Source organism: Indicator indicator, chromosome 30, assembly GCF_027791375.1.
Source record: "Indicator indicator isolate 239-I01 chromosome 30, UM_Iind_1.1, whole genome shotgun sequence".
Classification (NCBI taxonomy): Eukaryota; Metazoa; Chordata; class Aves; order Piciformes; family Indicatoridae; genus Indicator; species Indicator indicator.
The window spans coordinates 3,337,111-3,352,036 of record NC_072039.1 but is presented as its reverse complement, the minus strand read 5'-3'; the positions used below and the strand labels follow the sequence as shown (position 1 = coordinate 3,352,036).

At 43.0% G+C, this 14,926-nt stretch overlaps 1 protein-coding gene across 1 annotated transcript in view; it reads left to right on the top strand.

Moving 5' to 3' along the window:
• The first annotated feature begins 4,032 nt into the window (after window positions 1-4,032).
• The window catches only part of VMP1 (vacuole membrane protein 1), a 65,702-nt gene continuing 54,808 nt past the window's right edge, over window positions 4,033-14,926 (top strand). Inside the window, exons 1-4 of the mRNA XM_054394146.1 lie at window positions 4,033-4,050; window positions 8,207-8,308; window positions 10,641-10,773; window positions 12,997-13,087. Coding sequence (XP_054250121.1) covers window positions 8,233-8,308; window positions 10,641-10,773; window positions 12,997-13,087 — 300 coding nt within the window. The 5' untranslated portion in view covers window positions 4,033-4,050; window positions 8,207-8,232. The remainder of the gene's footprint in view (window positions 4,051-8,206; window positions 8,309-10,640; window positions 10,774-12,996; window positions 13,088-14,926) is intronic.

Sequence of the window (14,926 nt, the reverse complement as noted above, 5' to 3'; positions counted from 1 at the left end):
GGAGAAATTTTGGGGGGGTCGTTAGAGACGCCAGTGGCTGGGGTCGGCGGTGTCCCGGGGCGCCATGACCCAGCGCCGGCCCACGCGGTGTTGTGCAAGTCTGCGGCAGGGAGGGGTGGCGGGAGGGGCCTGGTCCGGCGGGGAGAGTCAGAGGGTTGGGTGAGCTGCGTGTGGGGTAAGCGGGAGGTGACCGCAGGGATGGGGGATCGGGAAGGGGAAGCAGTCACCGAAGGGCGGGAGGAAGCTCGTCGCTGTCCTTAGGGCGAGAGCTGTGCTGCGCTGCTGCTAATTCATCCCTTGTCCGACGGAGCCCTGCTCTGCTCGGGACGCTTCTCGTCACGCTGGAAAATCCCCTGGAACCGTGTGGTAGAATCGCCCCGCTGCGGGCAAGGGACGGTGCCTGATGACACAGGGAGAAATTCGTCGGCTACCGATGCTCTGTGACTGCATCTCCAGAAGTGTGTCTTGCTTTCCGGGCTGGATGGCTGATGCACCTTCTGCATCATGCCGACTGTCCTTGTTCCTTGCGACTTGTCTGATGGGCTCAGGTGTTTAGGCCTCCGGCCATGAAAAGTCTTTAATGTCTGATATCTGCTGACTGGAGTTGAGCACTTAGATGTTTGTTTGGTTTTCAGTTCTGTTCTCTGGCCAGTGTCATTTAGTGATTACAGGAGGTAATAAAAGCAGTGGGATTCCCGTTTTATTCCAATTTGGCCTCTGAGACGCTTGGCAAGGCATTTGGATGGTGTGAGTGAAGGGGTAAGAATTTGTTTGATAGGGTCTGCTGTGTGTGAAGTGCTGGGAATCCAGATTATCCACTTTGAACTGCACATAGGACATTTCCTCAGGGTTCTCTCCTGTCCTTGTTTTCCCTGCTGTGTGCTTACCAACAAGTGGGTATCCTGGTTTAGTTAATGCTAATATTACGGATTGAGCACTCAGAGGTCTTTTATGCCTTGGAGCATATGAATTTCGTTTGAGCAGTGGCTTTTGGTACTGTTTTCCTGTTGGGACTTTTGCTCTACCAGGATTGTTTAACCCCAGTTCCTGGTAGCCAGGTGGATTTGGGGAGTTCTCATGCTTTCTCTACTACCTTGCCTTATGATAACATATCTAAGCCTGTGGAAATGGGCTTTGTTCTGTCAGTTCTCTTTCAGCCCATTATTTCTGCAGCATGGGATGGCCATTTCTCTATGCCTTCTTGGTCATAAGTGACAATTGTAGTGAGGGCTTCATCCCATGTTTTCAGATGAGATGTTTGCCATTGTGCAATGGGAGCTGAGTACTACTTATTAATTTGTGCTAAGATTCTTGTCCTGCTTAAGGACTGGAGTCAATGGTACTGGTTATTTTTGTGGGAAAGGATCGGAGGAGACTTGGTAGCTTTCAAGTGGGTAGTAGCCATGAAGAAGGTGAGTACAGTGGAAACAAGCCTCTTAGCTGGAATGTCTGCACTATTTCCACCTTAAAGCTTTTTTCCCTGTGGTTGTCTTTTGAACATCACAATTATTTCTGAGTACATCTTCTGACTGCCTCTCATTAGAATGTTCTGTGTAGATTCTGAGATCCCCTCTTATTTCTTAACAAGCTTTGTCTTTAAAGCAAAAAAAAACCCCAACCTCCTGGTATATTGTAAGAGTAGGCCAGTTTTTCTATGGTCATGGTGATGGGAAACATACCATTATCTGAAGGTTAGAACTTTAACTTCTGTTCCACATGAAGAAGTGTTGAGCTGGCTGGACTTTGCTATTCCATGAGAACAAAGAGCACAGCCTTGAAACTGTTGCAACACTGAGCTTTTTGTTTCTCTGTAGCAGGTTGGAACCAGGTCTTGGGCAGGACCTTGATGGTTTTGATGTAGCAGTTGACCCAGAAGTTGGCCCAGAAGAAATTAGAGAGGCAGGCAGTTATTTGGTGTCTTTCAGACTTGTTAAAAGAATATTCTTCTCTATTCCAAGGCTGAGAATTAGCCTCTGTGACTCACCCTGCATGGGCAGTGTATTCTCATCCAACAGGCAAGGTAGCCATAGTGGAACCTGAACTGGTTGCAGTCAGAGACTGTTAATGTCTGTGAAAAGAAGCCATTGTCTCAGGAGCATGTTTCAGCTGCTGTTTTCCATGGGGTTTCCATAGGTACTCCTCTTCATTCCTGTTCATCTGTGCTGTACCTCCTCATGCAGAAGAAGCTCTCTGGATATAAAGGCTGGGCATGTTCAGGCATCTTGTGGGGAAACTGTCTCCCAGCACTCAGAAGATAGGATAAAGGCAAAGTTCTTACCAAACCTGCACTCTCCACCAGATGCTGGAGTTGTCAGGTGTCAGTTCTTAAGGCTGGGTTTGTACTCTTAGAATTTCTAACTCTTTGTTCTGTCCTAGTCAAATTGTAGCAGGCCGCTTCTGTGCAGGATGTGTTAACACCTTGTGACAATCCCTGTGACCTTTCTTTCTCTCTGCCTTTTGGGAGCATAAGGAGGCTGATTGTGGGGAGCTTGATTGCCACCTTCTGAAGGCAGAGTGCAGTCCAAGGGCTGTGAGACAAACATCTCGGCATGTGCATGGATTTCTGTTCTCTGGAGCTGAGGATGTGAGACTGTGTCTGGTTAGTCACCTGGATATGAAAATGCACTCTTTTTTTCCCCAGTGTTGTGTGGCTTCTCTCCCCAGAGCTTTTCTCTCAGCTGGTATCAGTCTTCCTAAGTCACCAGTTTTGTGAAAGGTTTGCTTGGGCATCTGTGACGTGCCCTCCCCGAGGGGTATGGTACCTGGTCAGGGCCTTGGCGGTACCTGTCCCTGAATCCCTATAGCATTGTCTCATTCAGCATCTGGGTAGAGCTGAGCTTGGGAAACTGAAGATAGCGTAGCAGCACAGCAGTAACACTAAGCAGTAACTCCTGCGATCAGCTCAGGTCACCCTCCCAGCAGCATATCGCACCCTCTTATGACCTTGAAGCTGTTTTCTCAGCAGCTGGCTGAGTGTTGTCCCAGGCAGGGGAGGAGCAGCCTCATTCTGTGAGCTGTGATCTTCACCCCAGGCTTGCTGCCTCCTGCCAGCGTAAGGAGCTCAGAGCTGATCTGTGCATGAGACGCTACACTGATAATGTTCATCTTCCCAGTCATTGCAATTTCCCTTCTTTCTTTATTTATTGGAGGGAAAGGAGGTGAAATTTCAGCAAGAATTCACTGCAGATACCCAAAGAATATGAATTTTGTCTTTCCTCCCATCCTCCAAGCCTTTTCATCTCTATATTTCATGTGTAGTGCCTCTGCTGCATTCTTAAATCACCTGATTCTACTACTGATCTACACAACCAACCATCAGGATTTGTGTTGCACCTGAGAAAATCCACCAAAGAGAACAGTTTAATGGAAGTGGCTTTAACAGCAGGGACCTCAAAAGAAAATGCATGGCTTCCCTGTGACTTGTGTCCCAGCAGTATGAAATAATTCTTTCCTAAAAGGTGTCCCCAAGTCTCTTTGGAAAACCAGAAATTTTAACTCTAAATTGTAAGAGGATTTTTTTTTTTCTCTTGAAAACAGTTTTGGGCTGGGAATGGGAAAATAGGTCTGGTGTACAGAGGCATAACCCACAAAATGGAAAGCTGTGGTCTTTAACTGAATTGCTTCTCCTTTGAGGGATTAAACTATTTTAGTTAGAACAACATTTTTAGTGTGGCAATAAATGCACTCATACCCACGGAACCCATAATAGCTAAATCTGTGGAGATTCTGAACATCTTTCAGATGTGTCCTAATTTATTTTAATTGAATGCTTCCCAGGAGTGCGAAAGGACTGGGGAAAAAAAATCAAGCAAGTTACTTTTTCTATTTTCTTTCATCTTTAGGAAAGTTATTAACCTTCAGCTTAGGGACTGTGTCAGTTTGGTATCACATGATGAATGGTGTTATCTTACTCTGTAGGGACGGAAGGTTTGGAGGAGCAGTTGCTTTGGTCTTGAATGCCTACAGAGCTGAGGACGTAGTTGTGTGCTCCACTGGCTTCAAATACAGAAGGTGCAGTGAAGAGTGACGTAGTTGTACGGAGCTCAGAGGGTAGGTAATGTTTTACTTCAAGGCTGATCCTCCTTTACCTAAGTGTGTTCATGTGCCAGATGGTCTTCAACTTTTGAGGCAAAATGTTCCCCAAACTGTTACCCTGCCAAGGAACTGTTAACTTATTCCCTGTGTAAATTGTTGCCTCTGTAGAGCATTTGATGACTGAAACAGAACGATAGTACTGTCTAGTTTGGGGCAATTGCTTAGTCTGGATTTTAATCTCCTGTTGTCTTTATTGTAACTGAAGAACAATGATGTAGAAGAAGAAGGAGGAAAGGTTCTCAGAAAAGCTGGGGATAAAGAAGCAGCAGGACAGTGGCAGGATTGGAGCATTTGGCTTAAAATGCAAGAAGTGGCAGCAGACTGTATATGGTGTTGCTGAGAAACATCAGTAAGATGATCTGAGCTATAAATCTGGTTCTAGCAGCTGTGTGACAAGTCACTGTGATGGAGATGAGAATCAGAGTTTCAGGGTCTCTTTAATAAAGAAGTGGTAAGAATTAGTGATTCAAACAATGGCTGAAAAGCAGTGAGATCATTCAGACAGTTTAACAGCTTCCTTGTTTCAGCACACTGCAAAGGAGTCCTCAAAAAATCCTTAGCAAAGACTGTGAGTCCACACTGTGCTCCTCCAAGTGACACTGCAAGCACCCAACTGCCTTGTCTTAAACAGTTTCCTTTTGTGTAAGTGCACCCAGCAGTTGGGTGCCTCAGCAGCCTCCCCAGAGCTTCAGAAAGAGACTTTTGTCTTTTTCTCTGACCAGGGAGTATGGAGATTGCAGTGCCTGATTTGATGTTCTGCTCTAATAGCTTGTTTTGCTTTGTCTCACTTACACTGTGAAGTGCCAGTTGCAGTTACCAGAAGCCCTTTTTTGTTGACCAATTTTAATTTTTGACTAGCAGTAATTGTCTTTTTATACTTAATGTTATGGGTTGCAGTAAAGCTGAATGGTTTATTGTGGGCTATTTGTTCAGCCTGACAAAGGAGTTCTTGTGTGGGCACAGCTCTTACAAATGATCTAATCGACCCTGGTACCAAAACTGTTCAGAGTTGTTTTCCTCACTCTTTTAAATAGTTTATTTTTATGATTGCTGGTAACTGCTCAATGTATTAGGCAAATTAATTTTATTAGATATGGTCTCTGGGTCTTTTTCAGCATTCAGAAGAAGTGAAGCTCTGTTTAGCAGATGGAATTTAATTTGCTGTGGCGAGCTGTCATGGATTTGGTGTAGACTTGAGGATGGGGGCTCAGGTAATAAAGGATGACTCCATTTTGGGTCAGACTCCCACTGCAATTAATACCCATGAGGAGACATTAGTGCAGGAGTAGGGAAAATAATAGGCATCAAACAGAGCAACAGACCAAGAGAGCTGAGTTTTCTGGATACACATTCTCCTGTTCCTTATGCTAAGATGCCCTAAGTATAATTAGACTGGTTAATCAGCAAGGTTTTTTCTGAAGCCAGTAAGGATTTAGTTTCTGAATTTCAGCCTATTTGAGCTTGCAGTGTAATAGATACCAAATCTCCCAGTCAACTGTGTTCATAAATACATTTTTTTAGAGCTTTTTTGCAGAATGGTTTAACTTTAAGACCTACTTCAAGTATTCACCCCACAGATGTGTGCAAAGGGAGCATTTATCTGCTTTGCTGTAGATGTTGACTTTTGTACTTGAGGCAGTGTTATGCAAAGCTAATCTCAGATTAGTGCCTCTCCAAGCAGGCAGGGTACAACTGTCTCTGTTGAGCTGTAATGTGTATGTAAGAATGCACCTGAAATCCCTAGAGAGTGATGATTTTTATGTGCCAGTAAGATGTTTAATGGCTTGCAGTGGAATTCAGTTCATGGAGAGGGAGCGTTGTGTGCAGCCTAGATAGCATGGAACATGGTGAGCAGTTTGTAGTACAATAAATTCATTTTCTTGAAATGCCATTAAGCTGAGAGCAGAGACTAAACCAACTGAGATATCAATTTTTAAGTCTAGATTTGCACAATTTAAAAGAAGAGGAATTTCAAAATGAGGAACATGTGGCTTCTACTTAAGTTTGGGGTGGGGTTTTTTTTGTTTGTTATGTTTAAGCCAACAAAACGTGACTGAAGTTCCCTAAAGTAAACAATTTAGTGGTTTTTTTTTAGTGTGAGTGTGTGGAGAACAGCTTTGATGGCTTTTGCTTTCTAAGCAGCTTTTTGTGACCATCAGGCTTTCTAACTGCTCATTTTAAACATTCCCCTCTGCAGTTTGAGCTATGTGCATGTAAAGTGTGACATACAGCTGTGTGTAAGCATATATTGGATAGATGTGGAAATATTTATTTATATATCTAAAAAATGAGTGCACAGAATTGTAGTCAGTAGAAACATAGCACTCCAGCATCTCCAGGCACTTACTGTCCTGATTAAATCAGGAGATGGCTAAACATTTGATCCTTGTATCACCATAGCAACTGGCCAGTTATCCTCAGCTGAGTGTTGGTGTAACTCCACTGACTTCCAGAGCATCAGGCTGCTATAAATCTGATCTGAGGAGAGAAGGAGTTTCACTTTTCTCTGGTGTTTGACTAGCAGTTCAGAGCAAACCTTCACTTGCAAGTGACTGCACAATGATGCTGTGGAACTCTTCCTGCAGCAGGGCAGTCCTCTGTCCTCAGCTGACTGTGAAGCCCTTCAGCATCTTTCAGAAGCAAACCTTTGCAAGGTTGTTTCACTAATTTTTATTTTTCTTTGTGATTTGGGTATTCTAGGGTCCAAGTTTCAATAGACAAGTTCCTGTTTCTGTGCATTTCTTTTCAGGAAGGAGGTGCTGGAGGGAGGGTTCCTTCCCTGGACATTAATGCTTTTAGCTATTGGATTTTAAGTAAAATCCCTTTAATAACTACATTGTAGCTAGCAGTTTTATCTGTATTGCAAGTAATGCTCAAGGCTTGTACCTGTGCATTGAAGAACTTCTGTCTAAAACAGACTTGTGAAACCCTGGAAATACTAAACAAGTGCAATCTTTGAAATCTTGTAACGTTTTATTGACATAGTTATTGCAGTCTGAATCAAAGGGGCTAGCTGACTCCTGTTTACCAAACCTTAACTGCTGCTTGGTTCTTAAGCCTAACAGAAATCAAAGGGGAAGGATTTTTTTCCTGTAAAACATTTAATTTCTTCCACTGGAGAGTTTTATGTAACCTGTCATTTTAGTATTGCACTGCTCTTCTTTCCAAGGAAAGCAGCATATCAAAAACTGTAGATCATGTTTACTTGCAGGGAGAAATGCAATGCAAATGAGATGCTTTAGCTTTGTGGGACTCTATTTTCCAAAACAAAATTCCAGAAACTGGTTTTACAATTCAAGAGAGGATTTTTAAGGCAAGGAGTCTGACTGGCCACTCTTTGTGTTTGATTGCATAAGAGTTGTCAGCTGTTCAGGTTTGGGTTTTTTTGTAAGGAGGGGGAGAAAGAAGCTCTTGCAACATTTTGATTTATGCTGGCTTCCAGTTATTGCACTATTTACCCTCCTGGATAAGGAAAGCCACAGCTGTTCTTGTGCACTTTTTAAGGCTGACCTCACTAGAGGGAGGCCAAACCAGCTGAAAGGACATAGACCTTTCATAAAAGCTTTCCATCAGAGAGCTCTTGGCCATTGAAGATTTTACCTTTTCTAGCTTAGAGAGATGAGGCTGTACAAAGCATGAGATGCAGGTCTGTATCTTAGTTACAATATTGAGGGCTGGGTTTTTAGGCTGTGAGGATTTGAGGTATTTTTGAGTGCTAACTACCCAGAGCAGATGTTTTCTGATATGAGAATCAGGTCTTAAAAGCCTCTTTTAGGATTGAGCTGAGATTTGTGTGAAGCTCTTCTGCTTTTGGAGCCCAAACAGTGGGCTGACGGTAGAAGGGATTGTTTAGCAAGCTTTTGTTCAGTTGTTAGAAGTGAGGGAGTTCTGTCTTTGAGGTGAAAAATGGAGAGTTATGTAGGTGGAAATGTTTTCATCTTTGTCATTGTGGGAATTGCATCACTTTCTCCTTTTTAATGGTGTGATGTAGGATAACTGTCATTTGGGTTTGGAGAACTGCTGGATATTTGCCTGTATCCTTTGACTATGGAATAAATGGAGTCTTCAAAACTAAAAATGGAGACCTTGTGCTTTTTTATTCTGCTATTAGATCCCTACACGTGACTGATCTATGAAATGGCAGAGAATGGAACAGATTGTGACCAGAGACGCATAGGAATGATCAAAGAGCAGCACAATGGAAACTTCACAGGTAGGTGGAAAGTGACTGAATGTTCTCAGCTGGTCAGCTTGGTGTGTAAATTGATCAGGACAACACTCAAAAGGGATTTATGTTGGTGCATGATATGTCCAGGTAGTGCAAAGGGTCTCCATGCCTGGTTTGGAAACTTCAGGCATCTCTGTGTCTGAACTTTGGAGGATTGGCATGTTGGAAAGCCACAGAATAGTTTTGTGCTGTGCATTTCCATGCAGTTTTCTCTTACACTCTCTTCTCCCTCCAGAGTTCTTACTCTGTAGTTGGTATTGTGAGCCCTGTAAAGCTGCCTTGGGTACCAACAGGGGCTGCAACAGGACCGAGCTACAAAACTGAACTATGCTGGCAGATGTGTGGCTGTAGGAGTCAGGCTGTACAGCCCCACCCTTTGGCACTGAAAAGTTAGAACTTGGTAATAAAAAAATCTGGTTTGCTCTGGGAAAAATCCAGTTATTAGTCTCCCAATTTCTGGCTTTTCTGTTGGCATGTAGCTTTGCTAACATTTATCAGTTTCAGTGATAAAGTATTTACAAAACAGTTAAGTACTTCATCTCCTGCCTTGCCTCTGTTTCTCTTCCTGGTATGTCTGATGTAGGCTTGGGTTAATGTTTAGGACTCCTGAAAACTAACCTGAGGACACTTCCTGAGAAGCCTTGTGACACCAAATTATCTTGTGCTGTGCAGCACAGCAGAGAAATTATAATTATCTCAGTTTGTTTCCTGTCAGCTTTGAATGTGCCAGTTCCATATTTAATTAAGTTTTGTAACCAAGTGATTTCTCAAGTATTCAGTCATACACCATTGTCTTTTATGACCTTTGCTAAAAACAAGGTCATAAAACCCAAGGTTGAAGCGTTTTTATTAGACATAATAAGTGGGTACAAAACCCCAAACAAACCAGAGAATAGAAATTCTTGAAGCAATGAATGTGGCACGATTTCAAGAACTGTATGTGTGTATGTATGGAACAAATCAATTCCTTTTACTTGAAGACTTAAATCATTCTGTAACTGTGAGGGAATGTGGGTGTTCTCCAGCCTTTGCCATTGTAGGGCTTCTGTTAGCTCCTCTGAAGCAAGTGATGCTTGCAGCTAAAGAATGCAAAAAGAAATGGGCTGTGTGACAAATGAAGTAGGCAATTTCTGTGTCAATATTAGCATCTGATAAGCCAGCGTGTTTCAATTACTGGGGTAAGACTGAACTAATCCATCTTGGGTTACAATATGCTGGGGGTTCAGATTGGATGAATATTTTAAATGCAACAGCTTTTCACAATGTTAACATTCATGAGCAGGATTGCAGTGCTTTAAATACATACAAACCAGAATACATATGTTTGGATTTTGTGTAGTAAGCGATGTTTAAACAAGTTGGGTGTCTCTTTGGCTACAAGAGTTACTTTTGTGTATTTTTCCCATTGTCTTCTGGCTATTATTTTATTCCTTTTATTTCAGAATTCATTTTCTTTAAAAGTTTAAAAATTATTACAGCTGATTAGCTTGCTGACCTTTGAAAAAATTATTCTCCTCTAGAAAATATCTAGGGGGTTTATTAATCTAGACTGCATTGTAAGCTCAAAACCCCACATTTATTAGCAGAACCTTTCTTCTCTGTGTGTGGTGGGATCCAGTGACTGGTGTTACAGCAGTGTTGAGCTCTGTGTTATAACCAAATCACTGCAGTGAAAAGCAACCACAGGTCTAGTGTCAGTCCAGCAAAAAACTGTGCTATAAAAGCAGATCCTTTCCAAGGGAGCACTTCCTGGCTGCTGGGCTCATGGTGGAGAAGCTGAGCAGCGTGGCAAGGCTCTCCATAGCCTGAGGATCCTGACTGGGAGGAGAGATACCATTATCCAGTTACAGGGTGACTGACGTGTGTAAACAGCGTGTGTAATTCAATCTGGTTCTGTCGGAGAAGTCTGAGAATAGCTTTGGAAGAGAACCAGATTCAAAGTTCAAAGTGAAATGCGGTCTCTGTGGTGGGTGATAGAGTCACGTTTGACCTGGTTTGTAACCAGTGGTGCAACCAGTGGTACCTTGTGTCAAGGCTGGCAGATACGCAGACTCTTTGCACCCTGGCCTAATGAGATTCTTTCATGGTTGTCAGCTTCGTGGAGGAGAAAAGCCACTTCACTGCCTTTGCTGGAGGTCCCCTGATTTCTGATGCACTTGCAGCAAGTGCTTTGTGATGAGTAGAAGAGATGGCTGGGAGCTCACATGGCCTCCCTAACAATGCAAAAAAAAAAAAAAAAAGGTAGTGTATTTTTGGGTAGGATAGAGCCTGAACTCTCAACCTGTGCTTTTACACTTCTGTTGCTTTCCATTTGCAGAGTCCTCTTTGAGCGAACGGAAGCGAAGGGACCGAGAAGAGAGGTTGAATATTGTGCTGTGGAAGCAACCGCTTGTTACCTTGCAGTATTTTTTCCTGGAAACTCTAATAAACTTGAAGGAATGGACTATAAAGTAAAGATTATTTCTTTAACTTCTACTAAGCCTTCTGGGGCAATCCCATGCTCTGATTCAGTAGGTCATGCTGTCATCTCGCTTTCCCTGGTGCTTCACAGCTTTAAAGTTCCTCTTTCAGAAAACATTTCTTAGTTTGGATTTATGTTTTGTCAGTGGAAGAAAGTTGCAAACTTCCTTTCTGAAGAGTGGGATATTCCAATTTGAAGGAATTGGGACAGTGTTTAGGGATCCTTCAGGCAAGGATTAGAATTAAGTACTCATTTATTAATGTATGTGTTAGTATGGCTGAAAGAGCTCAGCTAGGGCAGGGTTCCGGGTAAGGTGGAACTTGCAGTGATGTTTATGATGCTGCAAAGAGGACTTTGCTTCTAAGGTGTGTGGTCCCTTTTGCAGCAGGAAATGGTTTATTAGAGCACCTTTCCTGTGATTATTGATGCACTGGATAAAATGGGCTTTTATTCCAGTTAGAAAAATGGTGACGGGCAGTCCTAACATCTCCTACCAATGCTGAAACGTGGGCTTGTTTCTGAACACACCAAGCTTGGAGAGGGATTAGAGTGCCAGAAGACAACTGAAAAACCAAGAGTTGCAGTCATCCTAGTGCTTGTGTGGGTAACTGGAATCCTCTGTGTTTAGGATTGAGTTTACAATCATTTTTCCAGTCAGAAGGCAGGATCTGGTAACACCTTGGGTTATTCTAGCTGTTGGACTGCTCCTTTGCAAAGTGAGCTGGACTGATGACAGTGAGCTGTGTTCATTGACCCTTCTGGGCTAGGTTTGAGGTGCTAACCCATGAGATCCACTGAGAGAAACTTCTAGCTTCCATTTTGATCTCCTGAAATGATTTGTATAAAGAATACCAGGTTTACGTAGTGTAGTCTTAATTCCCTTTTGCCCCACCCCACCCTTAAATCTAAGTTCCAAACTTGCTTATTTTACTGTGTGCATTCTTTCAGCCATCATTGGGAATTGTTTCTTTGAGAACTGTTTTATCAGGTGTTACTTTAGCCATTTCTGAGAGCCTCTAAGCATTAATTTAAACCCAGCAGAAATAACATTTGAGGTCTTATTTTAAACTATTATCTGGCTTCCTAGACATCAGATTCTGTTACAGAGAGCAGTCACATTCCTCTGTCGTGGAGCAAGTTGTCTGCAGCACAGAAAATAACTCTGACTTTTAGAAGCTATTAAGTTGAGACCTCAGATTGACTCCTAATGATCTCCTGCATTCCACTGGAGTAAATTGTGTTTTAAATTATGACAATCACTTGAAAATCCAATTGTCATACTAACATAAGCAGCAGAAATCATTGAAGGAAAGTTAGAGTGCCTTTTTTCAGCTTAATGTGAAACATTTGTGACTGTTTCCCTGTATTGCACATCTCACATTTCTGTCTTACTCTGTCTAAATAGGTTCATAGTTTGCTGTTTCATATCTGAATTTTTTTAAGTGATGCTAGCATTTGCTTTTTATAGCATTAGGTGACAGTCTAGTAGTGTTTCCAAGAAAATAATACATGTATGTGTGGCCACACACATCAAGCAGGATGTAAAGCTGAAAAGGGTCAAAAGTAATTTGGTAGCAAATCCTGTAGGAAAAGACTTTTCTTGCCTTGCCGTGGTAGCTTCCTAACGCTTCAGGATTAGCTAAAATGTTAATTATTAAACTGTTACAAGAGGTATTAATTTCAATAGATCAGGGGAACCAAAATTTATTCCCCTTGCTGTGGCTATGGGTTCTCCCCACCAGCACAGTCTGACATTAGCACTTCAGTTTTCCAGCCACAGCTTGTCCCTTGCCCTGGGCCACTGCAGTCCCTGCTTTGCACTTTGCTTAACCACGGGGGTTGTTGATGGCCCTGGATTTGAGACTGTCTTGGCTGCAGAAGCTGAATATTTGTTTTCAGATTGTGTTTGTTTTCAGACAGTTACTTTGTTTTTCTTTGTTTTATAAAGAAAAAAAATGTGTGTGGCTGAACTTTGATCTCACTTGACAGGGAAGCAGAGATTTTTCCATGAAGACTAAAGGCTCCCCAGATACTTTCTTGGGAGGTTTATGCTTTCTTGGGCGGTTTCTGCTTTTGTAATAGCTTAATAACTTCTCAGCTGCCATTGTTGCTGCTGACTACAACCACACAGAGCCAGTCTGCAGGGATAACTAAGTGACTTTGAAATGCATGCTACATTCTGAAAACCCCTAATTGCCATTTGTCTTTCAAGATTGTGGCACCGGCGAAGCATCGTGCTGTGTTTTTTACTGACGCTTGCCATGCTCACAGCTACGTATTACATTGAAGGAGCACATCAACAGGTAGGAGCCTTTCAAGTTGCTTTCCTTAGTGACTAATGCTTCCTGTCCCTCTACTGAAGTAGATGTGCTGGGAATTAAATGGGGGCTTCGTGAAATTGCAATGTACCTTTTGAACTCCTACTCACTAAGGGTATTTGTTTCTCATCTCCTCTCTGTTGTGTGTGGATGAGTTGTGTTTTAGAGATGGGGAGTGATCAGCTGTACTGTTTGATCTCTTCTGTTGCATCTGTAGGAGTTCCACCTCTCATCTGTTCCTGAATAAGCACACCTCTGATGCTGCAGCACTCCTTCACATCTGCTGTTAACAAGCTTTTAATAGCAGTGTGAGCCCTTGAGATAAAATGTTTAAACTGAGTCGTGGTAGAACTTTGTGGTTCCTAACCAATGTTTCTTCTGCTTCTATGGGAGGGTCTCCTGACCAGCTGGGATAGACATATATCTAGACAAAATGGTGTCATGATTCAAATCAGGGTCTGTGATGCTTCTCATACCCTGACTTCTTTCAGATGGTTGTTTTGTACTTTGGTGACCATGAATACTGATGCTTTTGCATCACTTAGTGCTCTGCCTGAAGTCAGCAGGCTCCCACTTCTAGAGAACTTTCTTACATCCCAGTGTCATTGATTGCCTGAGGGACATGCAGGTCTGGAACAGGAATCCTGGCTTCCTACCATGGCTCTTTGAAATGCAGTGAAATTAGTTGCTTCAGCTCATCACATTCTTGCACACTCAATCCCATTCTTGAGACCTAAACACTTACATGCAGAGGCAGTTGGTGGATGGTAAACTGGTCGCCTGTTGCTGATGGACAAGTACCTGTGCCATTAAAGACTGCCCTGACTGGTGGTCTTGTCAGCATGAAGGCCAGGGCATGATGCACTCAAACGGTGCCACTAGATGGCCCTTGCAAACTGGTGTTGGGGCACATGGCTCTAAGCTGCTTGCTGGGCCTCCATTGTGCCAAGGTTTGGCAGAGCAGTGCTGCCCAAGGTGTTCTTGAGCCTGCTGGGAACAAACCTGTGCCTCTAGGACAGGCAAGGGGAGTGTGACCTGCAGACCCCAGCCAGGGCTTCAGGCTCTCCACCTGGGGGGTCAGCAGATATCCCTCTGTTTCCTTTCTTCCAGAGCTTCTTCCCTGAAGTCCATGATCTGCTGGCCCCTATACCAGTCTCTGTGCCATCGATGTGTATCAAGAGCCACTTTTTCTTCAAAGCATACTCAAAATAGCAAATTTTATTTGTGATTCTCACCTGCTGTTTTCAGGTTGAAGTCTAGTTAAGAGTGGTAAACTTCTTGGTGCTGTTGGTCCACAGATGGTATCAAATGACACCTCTTCATGGGGCTTATGGTAGCCTCAAGTTGATGGCCTGGCTCCTCCTTTGCTCCTGTGGCAGTGAGGAGGAGATACTGCTTCCTGTTTCTCCAGTGTACCTGACTGGATGTTTTATGTCCAGTTTGCTGTGACTTTCCTGTATCCCCCTCACACAGCCAACAGTTCAATCTTTTCTTGCAAGTAACAAACCTGGTTACTATCTGCTCCAAGATTAAACATTACACATATTAACTGAGAGTGCAGCTAATTCTATTCCTCTATTTCATCTCTTCAGACAAGTCCCCAAGTTATCTGCTTGCTTCTTAGGCTCTGGTAGACACTGTATGGGGTTTGCTGCTCACTGCTTACACCTAGTGTGAAATCTAGATTTCAGCCCCCTGCTACTGAACCTGCTTTTTCTTCACCTGTCTCCTTGGAAACTTGCTGATTCTGAGGCATGTGGGCTTTTCTTTTGGAGGTGCACTATTGTCTGTACGTGTCTGTGCTGTAATGGTAATAAATTGCCA